The sequence below is a fragment of the Acanthaster planci genome, linkage group LG20 (genome assembly GCF_054643075.1).
Source record: "Acanthaster planci isolate LZ-2023a linkage group LG20, COTS_SCS, whole genome shotgun sequence".
Lineage (NCBI taxonomy): Eukaryota > Metazoa > Echinodermata > Asteroidea > Valvatida > Acanthasteridae > Acanthaster > Acanthaster planci.
Window position 1 is genome coordinate 6,534,401 of NC_141796.1, and position 27,078 is coordinate 6,561,478.

The 27,078-nt window shown below is 43.8% G+C and overlaps 1 protein-coding gene across 8 annotated transcripts in view; it reads left to right on the top strand.

Annotated features, from left to right (window-relative positions):
• Positions 1–27,078, top strand: part of ckap5 (cytoskeleton associated protein 5) — a 53,679-nt gene extending 26,601 nt beyond the window's left edge. For 3 of the 8 annotated variants that reach the window (XM_087130380.1, XM_087130381.1, XM_087130387.1), the window contains 22 exons: positions 203–400; positions 1,561–1,689; positions 4,903–5,010; positions 5,362–5,511; positions 6,741–6,944; positions 7,420–7,555; positions 8,323–8,516; positions 9,156–9,307; positions 10,391–10,414; positions 12,529–12,729; positions 14,500–14,599; positions 15,102–15,278; positions 15,959–16,146; positions 17,607–17,682; positions 17,946–18,134; positions 18,349–18,501; positions 18,792–18,890; positions 19,746–19,935; positions 20,173–20,357; positions 20,803–20,847; positions 22,122–22,154; positions 24,470–27,078. In XM_087130380.1, the coding sequence (XP_086986506.1) occupies positions 203–400; positions 1,561–1,689; positions 4,903–5,010; positions 5,362–5,511; positions 6,741–6,944; positions 7,420–7,555; positions 8,323–8,516; positions 9,156–9,307; positions 10,391–10,414; positions 12,529–12,729; positions 14,500–14,599; positions 15,102–15,278; positions 15,959–16,146; positions 17,607–17,682; positions 17,946–18,134; positions 18,349–18,501; positions 18,792–18,890; positions 19,746–19,935; positions 20,173–20,357; positions 20,803–20,847; positions 22,122–22,154; positions 24,470–24,589 (3,051 nt within the window). In that variant the 3' untranslated portion in view covers positions 24,590–27,078. The remainder of the gene's footprint in view (positions 1–202; positions 401–1,560; positions 1,690–4,902; positions 5,011–5,361; positions 5,512–6,740; positions 6,945–7,419; positions 7,556–8,322; positions 8,517–9,155; positions 9,308–10,390; positions 10,415–12,528; positions 12,730–14,499; positions 14,600–15,101; positions 15,279–15,958; positions 16,147–17,606; positions 17,683–17,945; positions 18,135–18,348; positions 18,502–18,791; positions 18,891–19,745; positions 19,936–20,172; positions 20,358–20,802; positions 20,848–22,121; positions 22,155–24,469) is intronic. The other 5 variants (XM_087130383.1, XM_087130384.1, XM_087130382.1 and 2 more) reach the window with 5 other exon arrangements.

Here is a 27,078-nt window from a genome sequence, read left to right on the forward strand (position 1 = left end):
TGCAAGGGCAAAACCCATAATTACAAAGTACCAGTGATTCATGCCGGTCTGTGCTCATGTAAAAATGGTCTGTTCTGACAGGAAACACACGTACAGTTGCGAGAAGATTGATGTGGTAAGAAACAATGTTGTCATTGAGACAAAACGTCTGTGTGATATCCATTTTTTACATCAGTAGTATTCCCTTCTTTCTTTCTGACAGCCATCTTCCAAGACAAACGTGTGCGCAATCATGGAGAAACAGAGACCAAATATCCCTGAGAAGCCCGGAAAACCTGCTGGCGCCGGAAAAGCCAGCAAGAAGAAGAAGCAGGCCGTGGAGGAGGCCTCTCCAATATCTGAGGAGGAAGTGGAGAAACCGGCGGCGAAGGGGAAACGACCAAAGAGTGCGCCGGCTAAGGTATGCTCTATTCTTTGTATTGTTAGGTATGGATCGATTGTCTGACATTTAATAAAATTGAATCTTCAGTGTTCTTTCAAGATGTAATATAATTTTCTTGCATCCGGGAGATGTCAAGTTTTGCCCTATGAATATGCATCGGTGTAAAGGCAAATGCCCATCGTTAAAACTTAACTTCAGCGTTTCTGTTTGTCACATTCTCCATTTTCCCAAACTCAACCCGAATCCTCCAAGATTTTAATACCAGAACTTCTTGCCAGTGGGACAAGTACTGTACCACTGACTCCACTGACTCCACTGACTCCACTGACTCCACGGTTTAAGAGTGCAAAAGATTTGTCATTGGTTGTCCTGTACAGTGTGGAATTTTCCAGGATTCTAAGACGTCCTTATGAAAATATCTCAGGGTCTGGCTCGATGTGTTGTGGATCATTTTTGTTGTGAATTATCCTGTTTCTTTTTCCCACGCTGTCTTTTCTTTACTTTCCTTGGCTCAATTTTTGTGCGTGCTGTTGCTGCATGTTTTTATGTCACTGTTGTATTTGGATTTTCCAGTCTGCAGTTTTGTAGTTTTGAGTTGTTTCCTTTATCCAATCTAGGAATAGAGCCTTATAGTGCTACGGATGTGTGTCTTGACTGACTAGGGATACACGTGCGGGGTTGTAATCGGCATTTGATTATTGGCTGCCCTGAATTGGCCAAGAAGATATAGCGAAGTTTTTTTTTTTGTTTTTTTCAAAGAATTGTGTCAGAATGTGATGGCTGTCCAGAATGACCCTCAGGTTGTCTAAATGCTCAGACGCCCTCGTCACTGTATCATTTCTGTACACCTGTTGGGTCGTTTGAGATCTAGCTTACTGCTCATAGGCCAGTTCATATTCAGTGCAAAAGAGCCAGTGTGAATTAGAAGTTTCAATTCGAACAAATTCTACTGCAAACGTTTCGTGATTCCAAACTTGCTTTATTTTCGTGTTTCACCTGAAGTGTGGATGTGCCTTTGCTTGCTGTGAATGTTTTCCTCGAGAAGGAAAGAACGTTAACGACTGTAATATTTTAATTTCTTTTAAATTTAAAAACATTTTTGTTGGTAATAATTGGTAGATCAGTGTTCTTATGTATTTTGTGCACTTTGTGTACTCATCGTTTTCCCTTTCATTCAGCCCGACACGAGCTCGGTCAGTAGTTCAGCCTCCTCCACCAGCGAACCAGTCGCCAACAATGCCCCCAGTGCCCCTAGCACTGGAGCAAAGAAAGGCAAACAGCCGGCCCCGGCGGCTGCCAAGGGAAAGGTAGACCACCATTTTGTTCCCCGGTGGGATACTAATACAAGAAACTGGAACAAAATCCTAACCAATGCATGACAAGCCTTTCTCTGATTGTGTTACTTTGGTCATTCCTGGTCCGTTTTGCATGTTCTCTTTCGGATGCACAAGTACATGTATGTAATAATTGCTAGAAATGTGCATGTTTGCATAAATAGTCAATACCTGATGTAGCGGACATCAAGCCTACCTGTGCATTATTCATTTCTTCACGCAGTATCTGGGTCACTCTATAAATTTGGGGTCCAAAAGTGGGACAGTTTTGTGTCCTCGTTGCACCTGATCTCTGTAATTTGACATGGAAATTGATTTCAAATGTTTGATTTGTTTGGCAGGTAATTTGCATGAATTCATTACTCTTGGAAATTAGAAACCGTATCTGGACTTGCAAAATGTCCCTGTCAGATTTGACAGGGACACAAAAACAAATGGACCCCTAAGTTATAGAATGACCCATCTGTGAACACAAGCAAGGTGAAAATCAGGCCCATGTCTGGAAGTTGTGGCTGTCAGAGACATGTACGCCTATGGAAGCCCCTGGCTAACCACTGCCCTTAATTTCCCCATAAGCCGGTATGGATAACCCTAGCTGCAGCCGGCTGGTTTGGCCTCAGCTGTGCAGAGTCTGCACCCTACGCACATGAACCAAGCGCATGATGACACGCCTGACCCGACGCACATACCCCATTGTCCTACATGCAGTAAAAAAGCACAGCGCCGCACGCAGTGTTTACACTAGGCAAGCCCTCACAGCTTTGTAAGTGGCAAAATGTTATGAGAAAAATTCAGAACCAACACCCAATATTGCATCAGAGTGATAAAAAACAGCTGCACCTAACTACGGTATAATGCCATTTGATAAAGAATTCAAGGTTTGCTTGTAATGTGCAAAGGAGCCTCGCTGTCGAGTTTACCATGCACAAGGTACCGGTACACGTTCAGTTCAGTTGCTTACAGCATGCTCGCGTTGGGTAGTTCTGGCAGACTGCAAGGAAACTACGCGGTCACATAGCGCTCTGGAGCCCTCTGACTGGACCCGACACCCCCAGTTGCACTGTCACACATTCATTCTTCTGAGGGAGCCATCTCCTGTTAATTTTTTATGCCTGTCCCTGCACCGAGTCCACTAAGCACAGCATGGTTCATCCGTGGGGGGAAGTTTAACCAAATTAACAGCCTGTCTGAGTCGGCCTATATTAACCCCCTCCCCCGCTGCTTTGGGGGAGGAGGGGAGGGGGTAGTACCCAATTTACCGGTACCTCATCCCCAGGACCAAAACCCTGCACTTCTCTCCCGTGGAGCCCACACTACGTTTGTTTAATCCACTAAATCCGCTTTCCCTAGCCACTAAATGACCGACCATATTTATTTTCTAACCACAATGCAACACAAACGGTCGGTGCCACTAGAGCAGAACTTTCCAACGTTCGGTTTTCAAAGATTCTAATTTCCATCGTTTTAAGTTGCAAAGATCGTAAGATACGTGTAGTTTTGAATTGACACTTATATTACTCAATCCAGGTAATAGTTTGCAGTGTTTTTTGGTACTAGTGCTAGTTCTAGTACTAGTGCTAATGCATGTGCTCATACATTTTTTCTCTTTGATACTTAAGCCTGGTTTCCATATTGACGTGAGAAACGCAGAGAGCAATGCAATCAAGATGCAAACTGCAACGCAGACGAATGGAAACATGTCAAATGGAAGTGTCCCCACAAAGGCAAACCAGCCCCGGACGGATCGGCAAAGTTGAGCTCGGTTCAACTTTGCCGACTGCGTCAAGTCGTTGAGTAGGCCTATACGAACACGCACGCTGGCATGAAGAGCGTGCAACGATGTCTCTCTCAATTAGTACCACTCATTTTATCCATTTTCTCCCTATTACTAGCATGTGCAGCCCCAATCATCAACAAAATAGCTGACCATTAACAAATTACATCAAACTGGAGTATCAGTTTGGCTTTAAGAGGCAACATTGCTAACTAAAAATTTTCTGAGTTTCAGACGCCATTTTATTTAATTATTTGGTTAAATGACCTTGCACAGCGTCTTGCGGACCATCTGTGTTACAAACAACAATATGGAAACCAGGCTTTAAACTCATGAAAATGTACTGGAATTCAACATTGGTACAATTGTGCATCTTTACTTGTATTTTATACTGATCTAAAAGGGTTAAATGATAGTTACACTCTTATAGAGCTGCCAACCAGTACGATTTTATCGTATTTTGTACGATTTTTCAGTGACAATACGACACTACGATTTTTTTAAATAAAATAGGATTTACAAAAAAATAAGCTTTGTAGTTATTTTAGATTTTTACCTATTGTTTGGCTTGAAAATTGTCCTGGGGACAGATGGTCAGGTAGGTACATGTAGATGAGACAGTGGTCCCTTCTGCCTGCAGACTAGTAATGAAGTTGTCTCTCTTCGACCTGCGGTCAAGGGTCAATGCAGCTACTCTTGGTCAGGGTGTCCAGCTTTACGTTAGGACATGCACACTTACAGTGACCAGCTATGTAACCACCCTTGATGGACAGGTCCTAAATGAACGACTAGACTAGATCAGCCAAAGGTCTTGATCTCACTTGCTTGAAGTAAATGGTTTTTTTTCCTTTGTTATCGCATCTTGCGCGAGGGCTGTGTAAATTTTGAATACTTTGCACACCACAGACAAAATAGAATGTTGAGCATTTTCAACAGCAAATACACAAATATGAGAATGTCAGGATGGTAGGCCTATCACTTTTTTTAACAGTGGGAAAGACTTCGTAACTGAAACCCAGGTTTCACTGGCGTAAATCAAGATGCCTTGGTACTGCTTGATGCTAATCATCAACAGTGTCGACGCTTAGCATATATGGCAACAGTGCTTTATGCGTTGCATGTGCTCGTGACGGCTTTTCTTCCGATTGTGGTTCAACAAGAAATTCGTCTTTAGCAGCTCCCTCAAGTCGGGCCTTCATTGTCGTGGGAGTCAATTCATGTTCATTTTCTCAAGGGTACCCCGTCAGCACTGCCAACCGTGGAAAGCTAGTTAACGAAGTCAACAGGAACCTCTGCATTCCGGTGTCCTTTCATCAAGAGAAGCACTGAGCATGTGCTGTTTAGTTCCAGTGAAGGTTGATTTCTGCATATTAAGCCTGTTTTTGCTTTGTCGGCAATATTTCCTTTCTCAGAGTGGCAAGACGACCAAGCGAGGCAAGGGAGACGAGGAGGAAACAGGGCCAGCGCTGATCATGAACAACGGCAAAGACAAGCGAATCAAAGATGAACAAGACCTCAAGGTAAAGCCTTCCTCACGAGAATACCCTGTGACATCTGTGGATTAGTTTACATTTCATGTTTTGGGCCACTTGTGGAAAGGTCATCGGAACGTGATTTGATGCAAAAGCCGTGTTGGTTTTTTGAGCACAGAAAATCCCCCCCCCAAAAAAAAAAACAGGTGATTAGCTAAAGTGCTGTACAAAGTTTATTACTCGAGACTTGTCTTTTGCTTTGTTTTGCTGAACACAAACATTTTCCCTGCAGCGTTTTCTGCTCAACAAGTTTTCAAGAACCCATTCCTGTCTGAAGTTTGCAAGTTCAGCCTCTGTTTCAGAAACCCCATAATGTCTTTTTCTCTCCGCTTGGTGCAGGTGCTCAAGTGGAATTTCACCACGCCCAGGGCGGAGTACATCGACCAACTCAAGGACCAGATGCAGGCCTGCGTCAGCAAGTCCATGATAGCGCAGCTCTTCCACAGCGACTTCAAGTACCACATACAGGCCCTCAGCACTCTCACGGAGGTAAGAGACAGTCTCTTGAGCTGAAGCACCCTTGTTGTCGGTTGAAAAGAGCTGTGTTGGTAGGGAATGCTCATTTGGTTTGTAGCGACACGACCATAACACATGCATTTCAGAATCATTTGTGAACTAGCAAAGTGCAGTCCCCACCAAAGGAGCCTCTGTTGCCAGAAGATTGAACCCTCTCTTGGTCCGTCTTTCGGCTCATCCAAACGTGTTTGTTGGGTTTGTCTTCTCAATGTGCTTGTTGGCATTTGGTGAAGAGTCGTGTTACCCTTTGCCTGAAAAACTTTTTTACTGTTCCAACAACCCTTTAAAAAAAAGGACACTTTTTGTGGGGTACAGGACTGAAAATGCCAGGAACCAAATTTGTCAGTGTTGTAATAATCTGAAATCTTGGCAGATTTTAGTTCACTCTTTATTCAACGTTTTTATTTTACCAGGCCAGCCCCAGTTATATAAGAACTGTCTGAGGGGCCCTTGGATAAGGCTGAGAACTCCTTTTATAAGTGAAGTTCTTTGCTTTTGAGTCCAGCTGCCACAATATCCTGTAGTCTGGTTGCGTTTAGCAGCTATTTTCCCTTGTTAGCATTAGGGCAGGACAGTTTGCAAAGAATGAAATGAGCAAAGAAAAGCTCCATTGGCATTTCTGAGGGCAAGCCTCCTCTTAGGAAAACCCATACCTGGTTCCAGTAAAACAGAAATGTACGACCTGTCGACCAAGGAATGATAATATCCTTATTTGAGGCATGTGATCTGACTCTCGTTCCGTCACGCGTCTAATTTTTTTCCCGATAGCAGATCATCAGTCATCTAAACACCTCAACTACACGCATCATCTTAAATATCTGTCGCCCAGAAAAATCCTGGCTTGCATGTTTTGGGGTTTTTCCTCACACCTGTGATTTTCAAACCAGGGGCCAATTTCATAGAGCTGCTTTAGCACAGAATTTGCTGAAGCACAAAAAAACCTTGCTTAATTTTAATAAACAAAGGTTATTAGCTCAAACTCTATCTGATTGTCATGCTAACCAAAAGACAGGTAAGTACCATTCTAAAACAACATTCATCACAAGAGATATTGGCTGGTAACCTGATTTGTCAAGCAAGGTTTTTTCACGCTTGAACAAATTTTTTTGCTCAAGCACCGCTATGAAATTGGCCCCAGGATTGATAACAAGCTGCATTTCTACTCTTCCCGCCTTCTTCCTTCCTCTTCCCCCTCCCCCCAGAATCTGGACATCTACAAGGATGCCACCATGGCTTCCCTGGACGTGCTGCTCAAGTACCTGACCATCCGGTTCTTTGACACCAACACCAGCATCATCATGAAGGTGCTGCAGTACCTCAAGGCCGTCTTCACCTACATGGCGGAGGAAGACCTCAGCCTGCGGGAGCACGAGGCCTCCTCCTTCATTCCGTACCTCATCTCAAAGGTAAAAGGGGAAAGGAGTCCACAAATTGAACCTTTGCAACCCTAAAAGAGCTGGAGATGGACCCCCCTTCCAAGTTTTTAGCCAAAGGGTATCTGGGTGTCCTGTGGACATCTTGTAGGCTACTTTGGAGACCCAACTTTTGTTTAAAAGTATAAACTTCCAACAAATTTAGATGCACTGCGTTTCGCATTGAAGGCCAGTGTGACTCTCAAATTTCAAACAAGGCTTTCAAAAACAGTCGGGTACCATGAATGCATGATGATTGACACCATTGCTGTGTCCTAGTTGGCACAAGGGCCTCGGCAAAGATGGCCTCCCCAGCGTCCAAATCATTGTCTTTCCCCACAAAAAGAGTGAAAAAGAGTCCGGTACCATGAATGCAAGCGATTGACACCATTGCTTTCCTCTGTGTGGCACGGGGGCCCAGGCAAAGTGTCTCAGTGTCTAACTCATTGGTCCTCCCTGATCACGCCAGGTTGGTGACAACAAAGAGAACATCCGCAAGGACGTGCGGGCGGTCATGCGACTCCTCACCAAAGTCTATCCATCCAGCAAGATGTTCGGGTTCATCATGGACGGACTCAAGTCCAAGAACTCCCGACAGAGAACAGGTAACGTGACTCTTAAGGCAAAAAGAAGCTTTTAAAGCTGGAGCTAGGTCGTTGTTGGAATTTTCATGGAAAATTCTGGGGAAAAGTTTGTGGACAGTTAGGGAAAACAATCGGGTGTCGTGGAATCCTGTCATCAGAGAAGAAAAAGTCATGGAAATCAAGATCATGCAAGGGCTAGTTTTGAAATAACGTAACAAATTAATGATAAATTTACAGGCTATTTCCTTGTCAGTCTATAGTAGTGGCTGTGGCAGTCATCCAGTTCACAATACCAAACAACTTGGCTCTGCAAAGTGGCGTTAAATGTCACGGAAATCATTGTGTTTTTAGTCCCGGAAAGCCTCGGAATTTTATTTTCAGATTTCTGTGGGAGTCATGAATTGTGCTTTCGGGAGTGTTGCAATGCAAATTAAAATGTTTTTGTGCTTTGCCACGTACGCTTGCCTGTGTGGTTTTCCACTCTTACAGGGTCCGTTCTTTTGACGTCACAGTCGTGTTTTTTCCTACAAGAAGCTGCTAAGATTATTACTGGCCCACACAGCTTTCAGGACACCAGCTAACAATGCAAGCATCACTACTTACTAAATGAAAATACAAACCCCTGTTCAAACTCAATGGGACAAATGTCGATTTTGAATGAATTCGGTTTTGAATGAATTCGAGATCAACATCAAAAAACCAATCAAAAGGTGATATTTCTGTAAACTGTGTCCGCCCATATATGTTGCGAGCAAAACGAGAGTGGTCTTTTTTATTCTGTGCTGCAGAGTGTCTTGAGGAACTGGGCTGCCTCATCGAGCTCTACGGCATCAACGTCTGCCAGCCCTCGCCCCCCAAGGCCGTCAAGGAGATCGCCGGCCAGATTGGTGACCGGGACAACAGCGTGCGCTCGGCTGCTCTCAACACGCTTGTCCAGGCCTACCAGACGGTGGGAGAGGACATCTACAAGTTTGTTGGCAATGTAAGGCGTGCCGCGTGTCTTGAATGACTTGGCCGTGACTGGAAATCACATGTATTCCCCGTGTAGGCATGTGCTGTTTCAGCCATAGCCATGTCCTTATTAGTTGGCTATGCTTCTCTTGTTCCTTGTAGCCCCTTTGGCAATAGTAATACAACTTCGCATATCGATTAAAGGGAACTGACTATTTTTCCTTCCAGCCTCAGTTTGGTTACATTACTTTGAATGGTAGAAAAGCAAGATGGCTGCCCCATAATAGAGATCTATGGAAGCTTCCAGCTAAGAGCTTCATGGGCATGTATTATATTCAGCTCTAGCCTCGACCAAGTTATGTTGCCAGGGCTGGAAATAGCACATGCCCTAGTGAGTACACGAAGCCACTACCCGATATGTTTGTATTTACCATAGACACATGCGTACTTGGCACGTTTAGCTAATCATACAGATGCAATTCATGTCTCCAGGTTTTGGTAGATCACTTCACATGGTCCTGTTATTCAATTCTTTTATGTGATAATCAATTTGAGTTACTGATATGTCATAAAGTCATTGTAAGATGTGTAACTCTGTCCTCGCATGCTCAAAAAGATCCATGTTTTTTTAAGTGTGTTCATGAACAGAAAAATTCTTTTTAAACGCTAGTTGAGCGACAAGGACATGGGCATGTTAGAGGAACGCATCAAGCGCTCTGCTAAGAAGAACCCCTCTGCCCCAGCCCCCAAGGCAACCCCAGCTTCCGCCCAGCAGAAAGAGGACAGGAGCTCCCGAGCCGACCCAAAGAAGTCTGGACTCCCGTGAGTTGTGTCTGTGGCCTAACTTATATCAAAGTTACACCTAGACCACAATGGTGGTAAACTTTGGTTGACTTTGTCGCAAGACTGGGCCAAACACACATCACTTATAGCAACCTCGCACCAACTTTACACCAAATTGACACCACCCTAAAACCAACCCTACTTGCTTCTCGAGCTCATGCTAAAGATACATCAAATCAATTTCGTATCATTCCCAATACCAGGCCTTAACTCTGTCATTACACCAACCTTACACTGAACTCAAACCAAGTCGACATCAACTCTCCACCACAGAACTTACACAACCTTGGGCAAGTTGGATCAAGGACCATAGTTAACCATAGTTCGACTAACTGTGATCAAACACACACTTGTCAACAATGGTTGGACTAGTCTAGTCAACTATTCGCGACCGGCCTATAAAGGCTGGTCCCTTGGTTGGTTGCCATAAACTGTTTTTAATAGCACAGTGCAGAGAGAACCAGTTATATCCAAACCCCGGAAAAACAGTATGTCACTAGTAAATGATCATTTTCACTTTTAATTTTGCCGTTTTGCCCTTCCTGTGGCCACCTTTTCTCCCCTTTGGCCTAAATGACCCAACAACAATCGACTAGGGTCATTTGCACTTCAACTTCACTGCACATGCATTAGTTACTAACCAACCAGTAGTTAACTAGTGGTCCTTGATCGAACTCGCTCCTCGACACAGGTTCTATACTCCACCAACATCCACGCTCATTCAACAGTCAACCACCATCCATTTCCCCTCCAAACATCCCCTAAAACTTGCTGGACTAAGTCCCAAGCTATCCCTGGTCCAAGTATACCTGACTCACTGTGGTAGCTGCCACCATCCTGTAGGTTTCTAACATGCAGATATTTGGGGTAGTTAGTTATGCACTGAGACATCCTCCAAATAACTAATAGACCTAGTGATTTGTGAAGTAACGGTCTGTGTTGAAGATTGTATTGGTCGTGCATAGCATTGTGTTTATATCTTGCTTCTGAATTTAGGTATTTAATTGATTAACATAGCAAGTCTCATTTTTAACCTCCTTTCACCTCCATTACTTTGAATAGCCCCGGATGGAGGGATCAGTACAGGTAAACAGTCTAACGTTTCTGAGTGGCGGCCATCTTGGTTCCTTAAAATCCAAAGGGGCCAACTCCATGGAGTGCTAAGCCCTACAGATTTTGTTTTGCCAAAGATCTTGGATGAGATATATAGCCTGGTGCCTTTTGACAATTGCAAAGATGTGTGTATCTGGCTTTTAGGGAACCAGACACAGGTGGCCGGCTTGTCTACAGGTAGTGTAGTGTACTGTACAGTCTAGTTTTTCTGTGTCTCTTCCTGCTAGCTGCAAAGTTTTTATTGATTTGCAGAATTTCGACTAGAAGCACATGGAATCAAAGCATGGAAAAGCAAAATATACGTCTTCCTTAGGGCATGTTCTGTTGGTGGAGACGGAATAAGGCCCAAATGTGCAGTCCATTGGCATGTATTTCTACTGCTTTTCTAGTGCAATTAAAGCGGACGACATACGTCAAATGCAAAATTTTGTTCTCTCTTCCATTTTCCTGCAATCATTCTGTGGTAACAGACAGACGTGTCATTTCTAACTCTTAAGTGACATTCTGGCAAGATCCATACGTGTTAATGTGCCCTAAAAAAGTGTAGCCGTGGACTGGATTTTTTGCTCTTGCATTTTGTGTCAGTGCTGAAAGATCCTTGCTGAAAAATTGCACTGAAAGGTCCTTACTGAAATATATTGTTTTTAACCTGAAATTTGGCCTAAAAATTGGTTGAAATTTAAATATATTAGTCCAAAAAAGTAGATGAATAAATAAAAGTACAATTGTAATCTATTTCAATACAGATTTCTTCCATGCTCACATTAATACTAAGAGGTTTTTCAAAACTGACATTGTTTGCTGTGATAGCCTTTTTGCACCGAGCCCAAGGTTTGTCAGTGTTGGCAATTTCCATCTGCACCCAGTTTTTGATGCTGATAGTTTGGCTTTGTCCACTTAATTTGGCTGCGGCTTACACACAACTCTGTGGTTTTAGCTGCATCCACTTCCCCTTGTGTCTCGTGTAATTTCAAGCTGCAGCCAAGTAATTGGGACACGACCTTACTTTCAAAAGTGCTTTTGTCCACGTTTTATCTCTTGCTCTTTTGAGTTAGCTTTTAACATGAATAAATTTTTCTTTGGGGGAGGGGTCATACCAGCATGAGGTTGTTTTTTTGCATTCTCTCAGGGACCCTGAATGACAAGGGACAATAGGGGTGCTGATTCACGAGGGTCCCCAGTTGATAATCGTGTACAAAATAAACAGGAGGTCTTCCAAAACAAAAGGGGGTCCCCCAATTGCAGGCCAGTGCACACCTGTATGTGTAACGGGAGTGCACATTCAATGCAGTAGTAAAATTCCTTGTGGGAATCTCTGCAGTTATTGCAATTGTGGTTTTTGTTCCTGAGCAAGACAGTTAACTGTGTTTTGCCTCGGTGTGTCTTGGAATTAATGTGTGTTCCCTTGGGATGCCCATACGAGTGTGGGTGGGTGTGTACTTTATGTGCATGTAAACATAGATGTTTTCTAGTAGCTGTGCTCATCACGCTTAATGCTTTTATTTTTAATATCACATTTTTCAGGCTTAGTTAAAAGTGATAAAAGGAAACATGAAAACAGCGTCATAATTGCAAATAACTGCAATGACTGAGCATACGACCATGCGCTATAATGACTACAGTTCCATCGACGCTTACTCTTAAATGCCTCCTGTCATTTGAATCACTCATCTTCCATCATTGCTTCTGTTTTTAGCCAGCTTTTGTGCCTAATAGAGAGTGTTATGACTTGTAGCTGCCTCATTTGTGTGCCGTCTGCTATGTGTTGTAACTGGTGTAGATTTTGCATGGTGGTACTTTCTTCAAATCTGTACACTCCTTGGTAATACGCTTACTTTCAAGACTTCAGACGCTCTAAATATTTTGACACCTTTTTGAACTGAGTGTTCCAATGCAAAATATGTCATTGCACAGTAGCCAGGGGCAAAAGGGTAGGCCAAAAAACTCTTTCGCTGTCTGTTCCGTGGCCAAATATTGGTCTGCTGCAATTTACACCACAGTTATTCAACCATTCACAATTTCTCGAAACCATTCACACCCTTTGATGCCTCTCATTCCTACCACCGTCTCCTTTTGTGTCTCGACAGGAACCCGACCAAATCCCAGCGGCCAGGCACGGCACCTTCGGGCGTCCGTAACGGCCCCACCAGCAACTACCCCAAGACATTCTCACTGGACCTAGACAAGCTGGGCCTGGAGCGGAGCGAGAGCGAGCCCGAGATGCCCAAGCTGCACGACACCAACGTGGACGAGATACTGGCCGAGCCCATCGTCATGCCCAAGAGAAGGTTCAGTTTCTTTTGCTGTCTCGTCAGCACTCAACCTGTATTCAATAGAGACTGTGACTTTTCTTTCAGTATGTAAGGATTGACTCATTGGGCGCATGTGACCAGCTTTCTGTGTTGTCTGACTGCCACAAAAGCTTAATGCCTCCTTAACCTTGAAAGAGCTGGAAATGTGGAATCTGCTCCCCCCCCCAAACATTTCAGCAACCCCTTGTGGTCATTTTGATACCAGTTTTGTGAAAATCAGACATTCCGCTCTCGTCCAACGTGCATTTTTCCAAGATAAGTCATCCCAGAACCATACTTGTTCCATTGTGCACTAAAGGCACTCAGAAGCTTCAAATGACTTAAACATCAAACCCCTCTGTTGCATTGAATTAAACTTCACATACTAGGTGTCTTTACATGCATGCTAAGTTTCAAAACAATCATGCATGCCATAGCCGAGTTCTTTGCCTTAAAATGGTCCACAGTATCCCACAGGCATGCAACTTTTCCTCAGATCAGCAGATTTCCTCGGTTCTCACTTGACCCTCATGCCATTGAGAATTGAAAAACACTGTACAAAGTCCTGTAAAGATTGGAATTTCTGCTTGTCTTTTTTCAAGGTCCAGGTTGCACGCCTGACCCTGGTTCTCTGACTGTTAATTTTAGTTAGGCTTTTATGTTGTCAACCCCTCCGTAGATATTTCATTAACCACTTCGGGCCGGGGCATTTTTCAACGTTGAGGATGCTGGGCCGGCATGACTATCATTTTTTCCGTTTTCAAAATCCTTCAACAATTCATCATTCCATTTAACAGTCGTTTATAGCTGCACGGAGTAATCTTCAGGCACTACTCTAAGTTGACAGGTGACCTTCATTGACGCCCGAATATTTCGGCCAGGCCTGCAACCTTGTAAACAGAGCCCAGATTGTGCGGTGTTATACAACTGTCTTTTGTTCACGAACCTGGCTCAGTGCACTGCTGACCTCTTTTCAATAGGGGCCAGATTAGCATGCAGCGGTTCTGTGTGGCTCATCGCTGCAGTGGTGGAGAGCTTTTGTCCCCGGTGGTAATCCGCTTGCTCTAAATACCCCAAACCCTGGTATACGGTTTCAAAATAACGCTGGATTATCACCACTTTTGAGAGTGAAAAATGCCGGTCATGCCCAGCAGCCTGGTCTTTTGTTCGGAGTACGGTCTTTTGTTACAGGGCCCTGTTTCCTTTGTCCGAGTTCGGAGACCCCGGCCACACATATAAACCATACGGCCCCGATTTCGGAGTCCCCGGCTGGTAGTGGTTAATCGTAGCACTCCTAGTCCAGAATCCTTCAAAATCCAGCAGGTTTTTGATGATGTTTGCAGGATTGAGGAAAAGTACAGCGAAGGTGCTATTTTTTTGTACAAGGGGGCTTGATCTGAATTTTCCTATGTTTTCCTGATCAGTGTAGGATATTGTAGGATTCTTGAGCATTTCCATTGAAATTTACCCAGGAGGTTATGTTTAGTCACCAGAGTGACTGCCGAAGAATTTCTTGCAAAGCTTCCTTAAACTTGCCCAAACTGTGTTTCTGCATACTGCAATGGCTGTTTGTGTCTACGAGACCGAAATTTTGGAAACAGCCATTCTCTGAGTTTTCTAAAGTCCCAACACTGCAGGAAATCCACGTTGTATCTGTGCCTAGGCCCTGGAACATCCACGAGGCCCACTGCTGGCAAGAGTTTGAACTGTGATGAAATTGTGTCGGCCATAAATGTGTTATTTTCTTTCTTTCTTTCTTTTTTACAGGCTTCAGAAGTCCCCCCTGCCCAACATCATGCAGCTTAATTTCATGATCTCCCAGGTTGCCAGCAACGACCTCTCAGTCAGCATCAAATCTTTAGCAAAGGTGAGATGGAATGAATAAGCTCCAAAGGGCAGCACCGTAGAAGATTCCCCATGTTGGTTCTTAGCAAATGCCATGAAACATTCAGGAAGTAAGGACATTGTCATAACTTCCAGGGGTAACAGATCTTCTCGCACCCAAGAATTTTTTGAACTTACAATATGTGAAGGTGTAAATCAGTGAAATAAGAAGGGAAAATTGAATTGGTTATGAAATAGCATTCGAAAAGCATATTCCAAGGTGTTTTGAGTAACCATAAGGCAGCTGACTGTGTATGCTCATCAGTGTGGCCAACACTTCTTTCCAAGGTTTTCCTTTTATTTTCCCTTTTGTAGTGTAACACGTATGTTTTGTTTCGGCTTTTGTGGGAACTTCGTGTGACCGCCTATTCAAATATTCAGTCGTCTGAAGGAAAATGTTCAATTATTTCAACTCACTCAGCCTTAATGAGCTTAGAATAGACTACAGGGTGTCTCAATGGGTCTCCTTGTTGTGTTCTGCCCAGCTCGACGAAGTCCTGAAGGAGCCGGAGCGCAACAAGATCTTGAAGGACCACGTGGACCAGCTACTGGTGGCCACGTCCTTACAGCTGCGCATGGCCTTCAGCAAGCACATGGGGGATGTTGCCTCGTCCAAGGAGGTGGTCCTGATGTGCCGCTGCATGGTGGCCCTCCTCATGTCGGTGAGCATCGCACTTTAGAGCTTTTCTTTTTTTTTGGTGGTTTGAAGTAGACTTCGTCGCGAATTTTGAATAGTCGTTGTTTATGAATGTTGAGTTTTTGCTTAAGAATATCATTTTTGTGAACAGGATCACGCACGACCCCCCTCGTCAGGGTTTCACAAGTACACACCGAAAAACTCGTGAGATTTTGATTTTTGAACAGCTGCAAACATGACAAAAAGTAGAGTGATGGCTTACAAAGCCAGAGACGATAGGACATCTTGCAAAAGTACCATTAATTATTCTCCATAACACAGAAGTGAATGTTCCTGTTCAAACAGAAATGAATTCAGCCCTGTTATCCAAACATTAACTCTCAAATAATGTACATGGATGCCACCATGTCGCATGTTGTTTGTCACTAACTACCAGCGATAACCGGGTGTACATTCCCGGTATTCGAGCGGCTTACCCAAGAACAACAAATCCAGCTGTTAGTGAACATACGAGAGCAAGCCGCCAGAACTCAGCCTGTGAGTGAGCATGGCTTCTTTTGAAATATTATCACTCTCGGGAACAGGACTGAAAGTGGGTGTGAGTGACTGTTATCTTGCCCCGGCTCATTCATGACTTCCTGTAGCAGACCGCACTCATGAATGTTTAGATGTTCTGACTCATGAATATTGTATTTCCTCTGCCAGTTATTCCACAGTAGACCCCTGGCCCAGGAAGCCTCCAAGGATGTGCTGTGTGATCTCCTGAACGGCCTGATCACGGTGCTGCTTGATGACCGCCTCATGGCCTTCGAAGGAGGCCCTCAAGTGATGAGGTCTGTCAACGTTCTGCTTGTAAAGGTTGTGGAGAACGCCGATCACAGCAACACAATGGGGTAAGGGAAGTTTTCTCCATCTGTGATTTGTTTAAACCGTTTTCACGATTGGCTTGTCCGCCTTAAGCAGAAGCACCCCTTCATCGGTTGAATAGAGCTGTGCTGGTCGGGAGTAATAATTTTTTTGGTAGCGATGCGACTGTGATGCTTGCGCTTCCTCGTCATGTATATTAATTTTATGTATTACAATCTTTGTCATTTTAATATTTTGTGTAAGCTGTTCTTAAGTCAGCCTGCGGGCTGCTATGGACGGTCAAATAAACCATAAATGATAATAATAATATGTGAACCAGCGATGTGCATTTAGTACCAAAGGAGACTCCGTTGCTAAAGAAATAGCGCCCTCACTTGGTCCAGCTCAAGGCCCATTACTGTACAGTCTTTATGGTCGAGTCCGGGCGGCCTGTTCTTGACACAGGTTTCTTGTTCTCGCGCTCAAACGGCGGGAACACGACTCAAGAACACTGTTTCGGAACAGGATCACCCACCACCTCCTCGTCAGGGTTTTACAGGAACACACGGAAAACTCGTGAGATTTTGATTTTTGAACAGCTGTAAAAAAATATACAAATGGCTTACAAAACCGGAGACAATAAGAAGTTTTGCAAAATTTACATTGTTTTCCATAACACAGAAATGAATGTTCCTGTTCAAAAAGAAAAGAATTCATCCCAGTTATCCAAACTCTCAAATAACGTACATGTACACAAGCGCCGCTATGTTGCATGTTGCCTTTCACTAACTGCCAGCAATAACCAGTTGTACGTTCCCGGTGTTCAAGCGGCCGACCCACGAACAACAAATCGAGCTGTTAGTGAACAAACGAGAACAAGCCACCTGAACTCGGCCTATAGTTTTTGGAAATATATGTGATAGATGCTGCCACCCAAAATTAATATGTTCCTCCTTGAAATCAGGAAATGTGACTGTGTCTCAGAATTGACTGAATTTAACATTTGAAGAAAATTTTCAAAAACAAATGTTATCTAGTGTACCTGGCTAAAAAGTATAGGAAAGAAATATTGGCACACCATCCGCCCTGAGTTTGAAGTGCACCCTCAAGCAGCAAAAGAAAGACAGATGGTAGTAAGGTTTCTAAGGGGGTCTTTGCCCGCGTTCTGTGTGTGCGCAGAGACCTTACGTTAAGGAATAAATTTGTTCTCAGTGCTCAGCGTGCTCCGCTTCAAACGCGCCATTGATCTCCATTATAAATGCGTGCCTAGTGCATCTAGTACCAAAAAAACATGTCCTCTTTTGTTGTGCTCGGAGCTTATTGCCGGAAACAATTAGACCACATTGAGGTGTCAGGAAACAGTTTCAGAGCATTTCTCTAAACGTGCAGCCGCTATTTGCAGTGGTTTATTGCATGGTGGAAGATTTGGGGCGGACTCTGGAAGTGGGAGCTGGGGTTCATAAAAGACATGTGGAACAGAGCTTGCTTTCTCTTTCACTCCTTGCAGTGCCCTGATCAAACTGTTGCAAGACTGTGCAGCCCGTGAAAGCAGCGCCCCGAAGTTTGTTCAACTCGTAATGAAGGTGAGTGTTTTACGTTACAATGCAAAGTACCCCAAAGGTTGCCATGTAAAGTGCAGCAAGAATATCTTTAACAAGCCACGACGGCAGAAATGACAGGGCACCAAATTCAGAGAACACTCCGAGGGGGTTGTTGTCCCTGTGTTTCCCCCCAGAGGTGTGTTCTCTGGTCCCAAGTGCTTTGTGGGTTTGTGCGCATTCCATTGAAAATTGACTGTGCAGTTCTTAAAGGCATCCTCTGCATTCATGCATCCCCTTCTGTTTAGTGCCTGTGGCGCATGGTCCGCATGATGCCCAACATCATTGAGACGCTGAAGGTGGACCGAGTCCTGCTGGACCTGCACCAGTTCCTCAAGGCGTTCCCCTCCCACAGCTGGCGGGAAAGGGCAAGCGACACCCCACTGCGCACCATCAAGACCATCCTGCACTCCATGGCCAAGATCCTCGGAGACAAGGTAACGTGACATTAATTCCCAGCAGGTTGGTCTTTTGTTCCGAGTACGGTCTTTTGTTACAAGGCCCTGTTCCCTTTGTCCGAGTTCGGAGACCCCGGCCACGCATATAAAGCATACGTGTCCGGATCCAGAATCCCCGGCAGGGAGTGGTTAAGAGTGGCCTAAAATATTGTTTTCCCTACTACGGTAACTCTTAACATTTCCCCTGATTTAGATTTTGAGCTACCAAACCCTGATCACGGATCCCGAGAACTCTGAGATGGACGGCTACCTGAAGAGGGTGCTCAAGAGCAACAGATTATCCCAGGGAAGCTTGTCGTCGGAGCCTGTCAATGGATCGGCTGAGCCAGAGAGAGTGAACGTGCAGGTATTGCTCAAATCCACTGACCGCCCTCTCCTGTCTGCTGCAGCATCGTTTGTGCAGTTCGTCTGTGCACTCTACGTAAACTATGGATTAATAAGAAAAATCAGTCTTGGGCGCAGACTATGCTTGGCACTCGTTCGATTGTCCACATACCAATCAAGCTCCAAGTTACGCAACAGTGAAGATTTTTTTTTTTCGAAAAATAAGATTTTTTAAGGTAAAATCACAGGATTTATGGTCACGTGAGGTTGGCAGCTTTGCAGTGCTATTTGTTTTTGTGTCGGCCTTTACAGAACGGGGCCAAGATGTCTCCCCGGAGGGCACCAACGAGAACCAACGACATCCTGGCCGAGATCTTCAAGAAAGTCGGTTCCAAGGAGAACACCAGAGAGGTGAGCTGGGGCTTGGTTGCAGTTTTCTATTTTGTTAGTGACGAGTTTGGGAATCGGAGGTTGCATCCGAATTACTTGGCTGCGGCTTGACATAACACACAACTCTGTGGGTAGTGGCTATAGCGGTTATCATAGACTCGTGTAGTTTAAAGCCGTAGGCAAGTGACGCTGAGATAGCCAGAGAACCTGTGTAATTTATTCCATGAAGCTGCTAAGCATTTCAATAAGTTAGGAGGGAAGCTCTCCGCAGCACCCCAAAAAAGCTTGTTACCTACTGAAATTTATGCGTTGCATGTGGGTTTTGGGCAGTTCCCCTCATAGTTTTGACCACCTAGCTCAAGAAACTTGTTCCTACACTTTATCACTCACGCCAACTTCCTATCCTTGCTAAGCACTTAATTTCTGCTTGACAGCACATCTCTCCATTTTACAGAGACATTAAGCAATAAGGTTAACAGCGATGGGCATTCAACTTTCAGCTGCAGAATTAGCATTTGAATGTGATGCTGCTGTGAAATAATCTTAAGAGTTTGATAAGTTTTTCTTATCGGCACAGACTTTCTACCGACATTTTGAGCAGCCACATCAAGCTGCTTTCAGATCTTAATCTCTTAATGCTGCTCAGCGAAGAAATACAGCTTAGTACTAAAATATTATGTGCTGAGCAAAAATCAAGCAAGCACCAGTGACAAGAGATATGGCATGACATTCTGGTGGCGACTTTTTTTTGCTAAGAAGATAAATTATTTCTTGCTTAGCAAACTTTTGTAGTGAGCATTTTATGAAGCCAGTCCCTGGCTGCTGAGAATGATTGAGTTGCTGGTAAATAAGTGCTACCTTATTTCGTTCTTTCAGGGTTTGGCCGAGTTGTACGACTTCAAGCAGAAGTACCCTGAAGTGGACATTGACCCCTTCCTCAAGAAGACATCCCAGATATTCCAAAGCTACATCGAGCGCGGCCTGAAGAGCATCGCCGTGGAGAGACGGGAGAAGGGCCTTGTTACTGCACCGACGGTTCCCAAGCCGCAGAGCAGGGAGGAAACTGGTCAGTTCCCATGGGTACACCATATTGTCTAGCACATAGTTCTAGTCTTCAAAACCGTTGAGCCTTTTCTCAAGAACTTTTTTCAAAGATTTTTAAAAAGTTTATTTGCTTGTTTTGATAATTCATCCAACATTTTTGAAAGAACAAGGCTTTGCAGATTTTTAGCGGACTTACAAACTTATCTTCTTTCTTCCAATGAAACTGGTCTTTGTAACTTTCCTTTTTTTTCAAAATCAGAGGAGACAAGTCCTGCCACATCACCGTCCGAAGATGAGATTACCTCCGCGAATGTCCTTAGAGAACGCATCAAGGTCCTCAGAGCGCGGTGTGGCTTGGACAACGGGCCGGACGTCCCCGAGAGTCAGTTGCTGGGTGCAGACAAGACCGAGGCAACCTCCCGGAGCAGTGTGGATGACTCACTGGTCAGTAATTTTCATTTTTGTCTCTTACTGTAGAAAGTTCAAACGTGTCTACATCAATACAACTAAGTTCCACAAAACGAGGTCCAAGGTATCAAATGCGTGTTTGAACTAAGTTCCTATGTTCCAAAGAATTAAAAAGAATTTTCAGCAAAATATGGAAGATCGGAGGGAATTGAAAAGTTTTTAAATCAGTTTGTGCAAATTCAATTCAATTCAACAGTCTTGGGTGATAGAACGTTTGCAATTGAGCTTTTCAGTTTTGGAGCCAGACAGATTGTAGGGCTTACGAAACCTTGCATTAGATCAAAATGATTTTTTTGATGCTGACGCAAGAAATTTTGCTTAACACAAATGATTTTTTAGTAGATTCCTGATCCTTTGAAACTCAAATTGTGAAGTTCCTTCATGAAATGGTTAATCAGTTTCATTTCCTTTGTTACCAAAGCTTCACTCTGAGCATCACTCATCCCACCACCATCAAACTAACGAGGTAAACGCATGACTAACAGGGAAGGGGGTTGATTACAAACAGGGTCAGAAACAGGGTGATAGACCTTGACCAGAAGCATGTGCGCTGGCATTGTTCGAAGTCCCGTGCATTTTGAGAACTGAAACTGTAACAACTGGGAAAAACATACCAGCTCATTAAAAGACATACTTTGCTTGAAAACATGGAAGAAATGGGCTTGTTCAGACAAAACTCCCTAGTTGATGCTAAGCCGGCTATTTCCTGCACAGACTGTAAACAGTAAGCAATTGAAGATATTGCTAACCTCAGAGATAGCATATACGCTGTAAGTAGAAGGGTCAGTGCATGCAAGACGGTGAAGGTCTGTGCGATTGTCGTGGTGTTGTTGGCAGAAAACATTTCTGCTTGAAAGCACTAGTGTGCCATGCCCAACTTTAATCCGGTTTTCGTAGAAATTGAGCACTTGATTATTTGTTTCCAAGCATAATGGTGATTGGTAGGCACTGTTGAAAACAGTCGTGTCTGAAATCCCTGTGTTTTCCGTGCTTGTGCTCGTCCGATTTTGTCTGCCTTGCCGCGCAGTTGAAGTGAAAGCTGACTCTGGTCATTCTTACAGCACAAACCAGTCAAGAGAAAGACTTGTTAAAGTGCTTGCTTGATATTGTGGCCTGCGTAGAAAAACGGTCCAGCATGTCCTCTGCAAGTGTCTGTCGTCCTTAAGCGAAGCAATACGATGACAGCCTGGATGTTTTGGGGTGTTTTATTTCCCAGAGAATTAGGGGAATTTTTCTAGTGTTTAGATGTATGCACCAATTGAGAATTTACCTTTTGGAAAAGAAGTGCACATTATTCACCCAAATTTTCTGGTATTGGCTCTTGCCGTGAACGGTAGGGGATTTTGTGTCACTTCCCATAATGTCTTGGGGCCGGCATACAGTGTACTTGTAATGCGCGAACCACAAACGGCCACTTTTTCATCTGAAAAAAGGCAAACCTGCAACATCTCTGCGTGGGTGCCAGTTGTGTTCATGCTTTAGCCTAGCCAGCCTCCCTCTTTGTCACTAGCAAGGGGAGGAACAGTCATAAGAAATCCCACCATAGACAGAGCCAGCACAGTTTGTTTGGCCATCATTGAAAATTACATCCAGATGGACCGATAGAAGCTGCCTCAAAAGATAAGTGTCGCAGATGCTAACAGTCGGTGGGAAATACTAACCCGGGAATGCTTATGAACGTTTTTTTGCCCATTTTCTCTCCATTATTATCATTATTTTGCATGCTTCTAACAATAACAGCGTACAGGAAGGCATCTGTATAACCCAGAAAGAGTAAGTTATTGATGTCGTCACAGGCAACAGCTCAAACCCGTCCTATGCCTCAGACCCAACCCTAACAGTGCCCGGAATCGCTTCAGTTCCAAAGCAAAATTTTCGATCGATCTTTTACTCAGGGCGATGGATCTCGACGACATGGATGTTGAACAATGATAGGAAGCTACGTTGTCAGCTTATAATCGTAATAAAGCTGGTCTGGTCCCATGACTCCACAATGTGTGTCTGCAGTTGTGTTGTACAGTCCAACCTTGGAGGGAGGGAAAAAAGAAAAAAAAGCTGCTGCGCGGCATCAATTCCAGAGCATCAGTCTGATCAGAGGCAAACTCTCTTTTTTTGGCCTAATACACTGATTCATTAAGCCCCCTCACCTACAATTTTTCTGAACAACCCGAAAGTTCAGTTGAGGTAGGACGTGCGTGAATTCACCTATATGAAGCGTGTGTCTTGAGCATGTTGTGTATTGGAAAGGTACCTGTATATTGGTTGCCCTTATGTGCAGGGGACTGGGCCAGATAGGTGAGTTTGTTGAAGTGGTGCACATTGCCTCTCTTCGTGTTTTTCAACATAAACTGCGAGAAAACATCCAAACTGTGGCCAAATACATGTACTCGTTGCCGTTAGAGATGAAGCTTGAGGCTAGGGCTGCATCCGAATCTGTTGTCCAGAGCTAGGTCTAGGTCTTTGCTCCATTGGAATACGCAGAAACAGTATACCTAGCCGTAGCTCAGGAGACCCGTTTTGGACACTGCCTAAGTCTGATTTCATCCAACCTGTCAAAAGTATGATAGTACATGTACTGTTTTCTAATTCCAGAATTTCTTGCGGCGTTCAGGGTTTTACTACAGGGCACTGCTAGGGTTGAGAGTCCACTTTACACACTCATTTCCCCCCAAGTGCACTTTTTATTTTGCTCCAAATGTCCCTTGAGTGTAACTGTTTAACCTCCACCTTTTTGTTGCGTGCAGAAAGTCAAACTGCTGATCAGTCATTCTTTGTTATTCTTCACTGATCGTCACCCCGACTGCCTGTTTTTCCCCCACAGCGGTCATCTTTGTGGCCAACGTTCATTCCAAATTCTTTGCTTTAAATCTTTTTGTTCAGAGGCAAGAAGCCAATCACAGTACCTTCATCCTCTGAAGTTTATTTTGGCATTAGTTAAGTGGCCATGTCAATCCTCCAGGATCTAGGGAAGTTTCCTCCAAACTAAGCCCACAACTGCAGTGTGTTGTAGTCGAGTCCATCACAAGTCCCTGCAAGTCCCTGGAAAGCCCATTACAACTCATTCTGTCTTGAGCCAGTTCGCAAGCTATTCAAATGAGCTGTTACTATTGTTGACCCTTTGTCATTGTTCACTCTTTTACTTATGACTGGCCTTGTGAAGGGACTAGCGAAGGGACTTGTGACTGGACTTGTGAAGTGAAGGGACTTGTGAAGTGAAGGGACTTGTGACTGGACTTGTGAAGGGACTTGTGACTGGACCTGTGACGGGATTTATGACTGGACTTGTGAAAGGACTTAGTATGAAAGGACATGTGATGGACTGAAATACAAACCATCTTTAGTGTTTTATGTCTGAGTAGTTTCTTTGTTGCTTTCTTGCTGTTTTTCTCTTGTTGATTGCTGCATTCATTTGCTTCTCAGCTCTAGTTGTGCTTTTGTGCCCCGTCGTACACAGCTTGTCGTGGCCAGTGCACATTGTTCTGAAGGCTTTTATTATTCCATTTTATTAAGTTACGGTTTCCCACATTGCTTTGTTTCAATGTGATTTCCGAGTGAGGAGAGCTTTACGGTTTACACCCCTCGACACAGGAAACTTTGTATTTGTGAAATCACTTGTAAATATACAGATGCACATTCCAACAGACAAATGTACGTTGCATTGGATGTAATGCATGCCTGTCCATCTTGTGACAAGAATACTTGGACTTAATTTTCCTGAGAGTGTGCTTATTTGGCAACCGCATATATTGTTGGTCTCGCCATGAAGTGACATATTGTACTTATACAGTCAACCACCTGTGTGAAAAGGTCATTGAGACTGTACAACTTTCCCTGTCATGAAAGGGACCTTGTCTTGTGAGAAGTGGAATACACAAAAGACTTTGAGGACCTCAAATTACATTACTTTATAGCGTGACCAGCAAACAGTATGAATCACTGTCTTGTTGGATGTTGGCATGGTTTGAGTGAAGAGTTCCAGAAGTTCTGCATTTTGTGCTTTACTGTTGGGGCAGTTTTACTGAGTATTACTTTCCTGTTTGTTTTTCTCCTTTATCGTCACATCTTGTCATTTTTTTTTCAACCTGCAGATCTCACTGGGTTCCAGTTCGTCATCGGTGCCAGCAAATCCCACCCCGTCGATGTCTGACACAAACGTGGAGGACTTGAAAAAGAGATTGCAGCGCATCAAGAGCTCCCTGAACAAGTAGTGAGACTGAGGGAAGAGTAAAAGGCATTGCTATGGTTACCATAGCAAAAGAACGTGACAAGTTGTAGTGCCGACACACAGCGAAACGAGGAATGATGTCATTGCGGCTTGTGAGGCGACCGGCTCATTTGTGTTTGATGAGTCATATTTGTTAAAGCCTTTCCCCCCAGAGCAAGCTTTCAGATACAAGCATGGTGTTCTGGCGAGGTGTGGCAGTATGAATCTAGTTCCCCACGGTGAGGATGTGGCGCAGATCGCAAAAAAAAATTTCATCATGGTGCGTGCTGAGAGAGAACCCATGAGGGTAAAAGGGTCTGGCATTGCGCATGGAAAAAAAAAAAGATGAAATATCCTGAAACGCAGACATGTTGTCATAAGTGGGGGAAACTGGCTTTTCAAACCAAATAAGGCAACAATTCTGAAAGAATTAAAAATACGGATACGCTTGAAAGTCTGTGAAAAATTATGTATAACTGGAGGTCTTTCACTGCTTGGAGCTATTTTCTTGACAGATTTGAATTCTGTAGCCCCCTTTTCTATTTCTTTCCCCCCCCCATTCATGCATGTATTCAAATATTCGCCTTATTTTTTCCTCCATAGATGTATTAACAGATTACATGTATGATCATTACATCATTCACTGTCCTGTCATTGCCTATGCAGTTTGGGTAGATACATGAATATTCATGCAAAGGTTGTCGCATATGAACTTTCCATTGGTTGTCAGGACACGGGTTCGATTTCAGTTGGTGGTGGGTCATTACTTATGCAAATTAAAAACATGAATTTGGGGGAGTTGAGTGTATGTTTCTTTGATTTGGATCGGTTGCCTACTTACCAGGTGTTTTTCTTATGCAGATTTGTTATTTGAATCTTTATAATCCTTACAATGCATTTTAATATTTTTGTTTTCTTAAGGAGCACCCTTGTCAGTCTTTATCCCTAATAAATAATGTGCATTGTGAGCCATTCAAAATGCTCCCCCCCCCTCGCTAGACAGTGAATTGTGCATTTTCCCTGCTACAGGTTGTAGTTGTGTACGACCCCCCCATTCCAACCCCACCCCCACTTCCCAAAATTGCTATTCACAGCTCTAATACTGTACAGAGTTAATCTTAAGGTTATTGTACATGACTTCTGTTTTGCCAAATCGATTTGCCTTACGTGAACTTAAGATTGGCCTTTTGTAACAAGTGAATTGCTTTGACTGACGAAAACTTTAACCTGCCCGGTTTCAGCACAGAAGATGTAAATACCGATTCGGCAACTGTTGAAAACTTTACCCTGCCCGGCTCTGGTACAGAAGATATCAAAACGTATTCGGACCCACCGTCTGCTTTTCCTCTGGCATTTGTGCCAGCAGTAAAAGTGAACAAATAGCCTAATTTGGACAGTTTATAAAGACTTACCAGGGCTTTTAACCTTGTAATGCCCCTTTATGCATTTATGTCATATTGATTAAGACCTCAGATGGGGTAAAGTGTTAAATGAATGGCTGTGTAACTGCCTCATAATGCAGTCTTAAAAGTATTAACTGTCAAGCTTTTTTTTAGTTGTAACCCCCTCCTCTGATTACAAATACCATATTTTCTAATCGTTTACTGGCTATAAGGCCCCGAAGTGTCCGAATCTAAGTGTTTTGGTTAGGAGCTGAGCTGTGTATAGAGACAGTAGTACTAACTTCAGTCTTTGGAACCAAAATGGCCGTTCATTATGTGTGCAGCACAGCATGCAGCTATTGTTGCTAATTGTCCATGTGCACTGATGCATTATTCACCATTTTGGTTCCAACAGTTGAGAACCCCTTGTCGCAACTCTCTCTATAAACAGCACTGGCCCATGGAAAATGAGTTCAGTCGCTGACTAGTGGCTTCTGTAGTTCTGTGTGCTGATTTCAGCCGCAGCTACAACTCTGGGACCGTCCAGTCTCTCACGTGTACCTGTTTGTGGCCGTGCGCAACAATGGCCATCAGGTTGAGTTCGGCTGTCGTTAGAGGCATCGCTATAAATTCAGCCAATCACTTCCCCTCGCCTATAGGTAAAGACAGGGCTCTCGCATGCCCCTCAGTGTCCTTAGAAGAAACCTGTTACGTATCTCTTGCCTTGTGTGCTTGTGACAACTGGACATTTATGGGTGCTGGGTGTGCTTGCATCATGTGATATAATTCAGCCAATCAGCGGTCTTGCTCTGCTTTTTGTTTCTGTGTGCATTGTGTTACATAACCCTAACGTTTGGGAATAAATGTTACCCAGTATTGGAGTTAGGTCATAATTGTACATATATATCTAAAATTATCCCAACCTCGTTTGGCAATAGCCTAGCAAGTATGTATTTAAAATTACTCTGTACCCTGTATCAAAAAACAACAAAGTGTACATAATATCAAGGGTAATATGAAAATTAACACGTTGCTGTGATTTTGTCAAGTCGATGTAAATTATACGACTATTAAACTTTCAAAAGCTACTCGCTGCTTGGACCAATGGCAA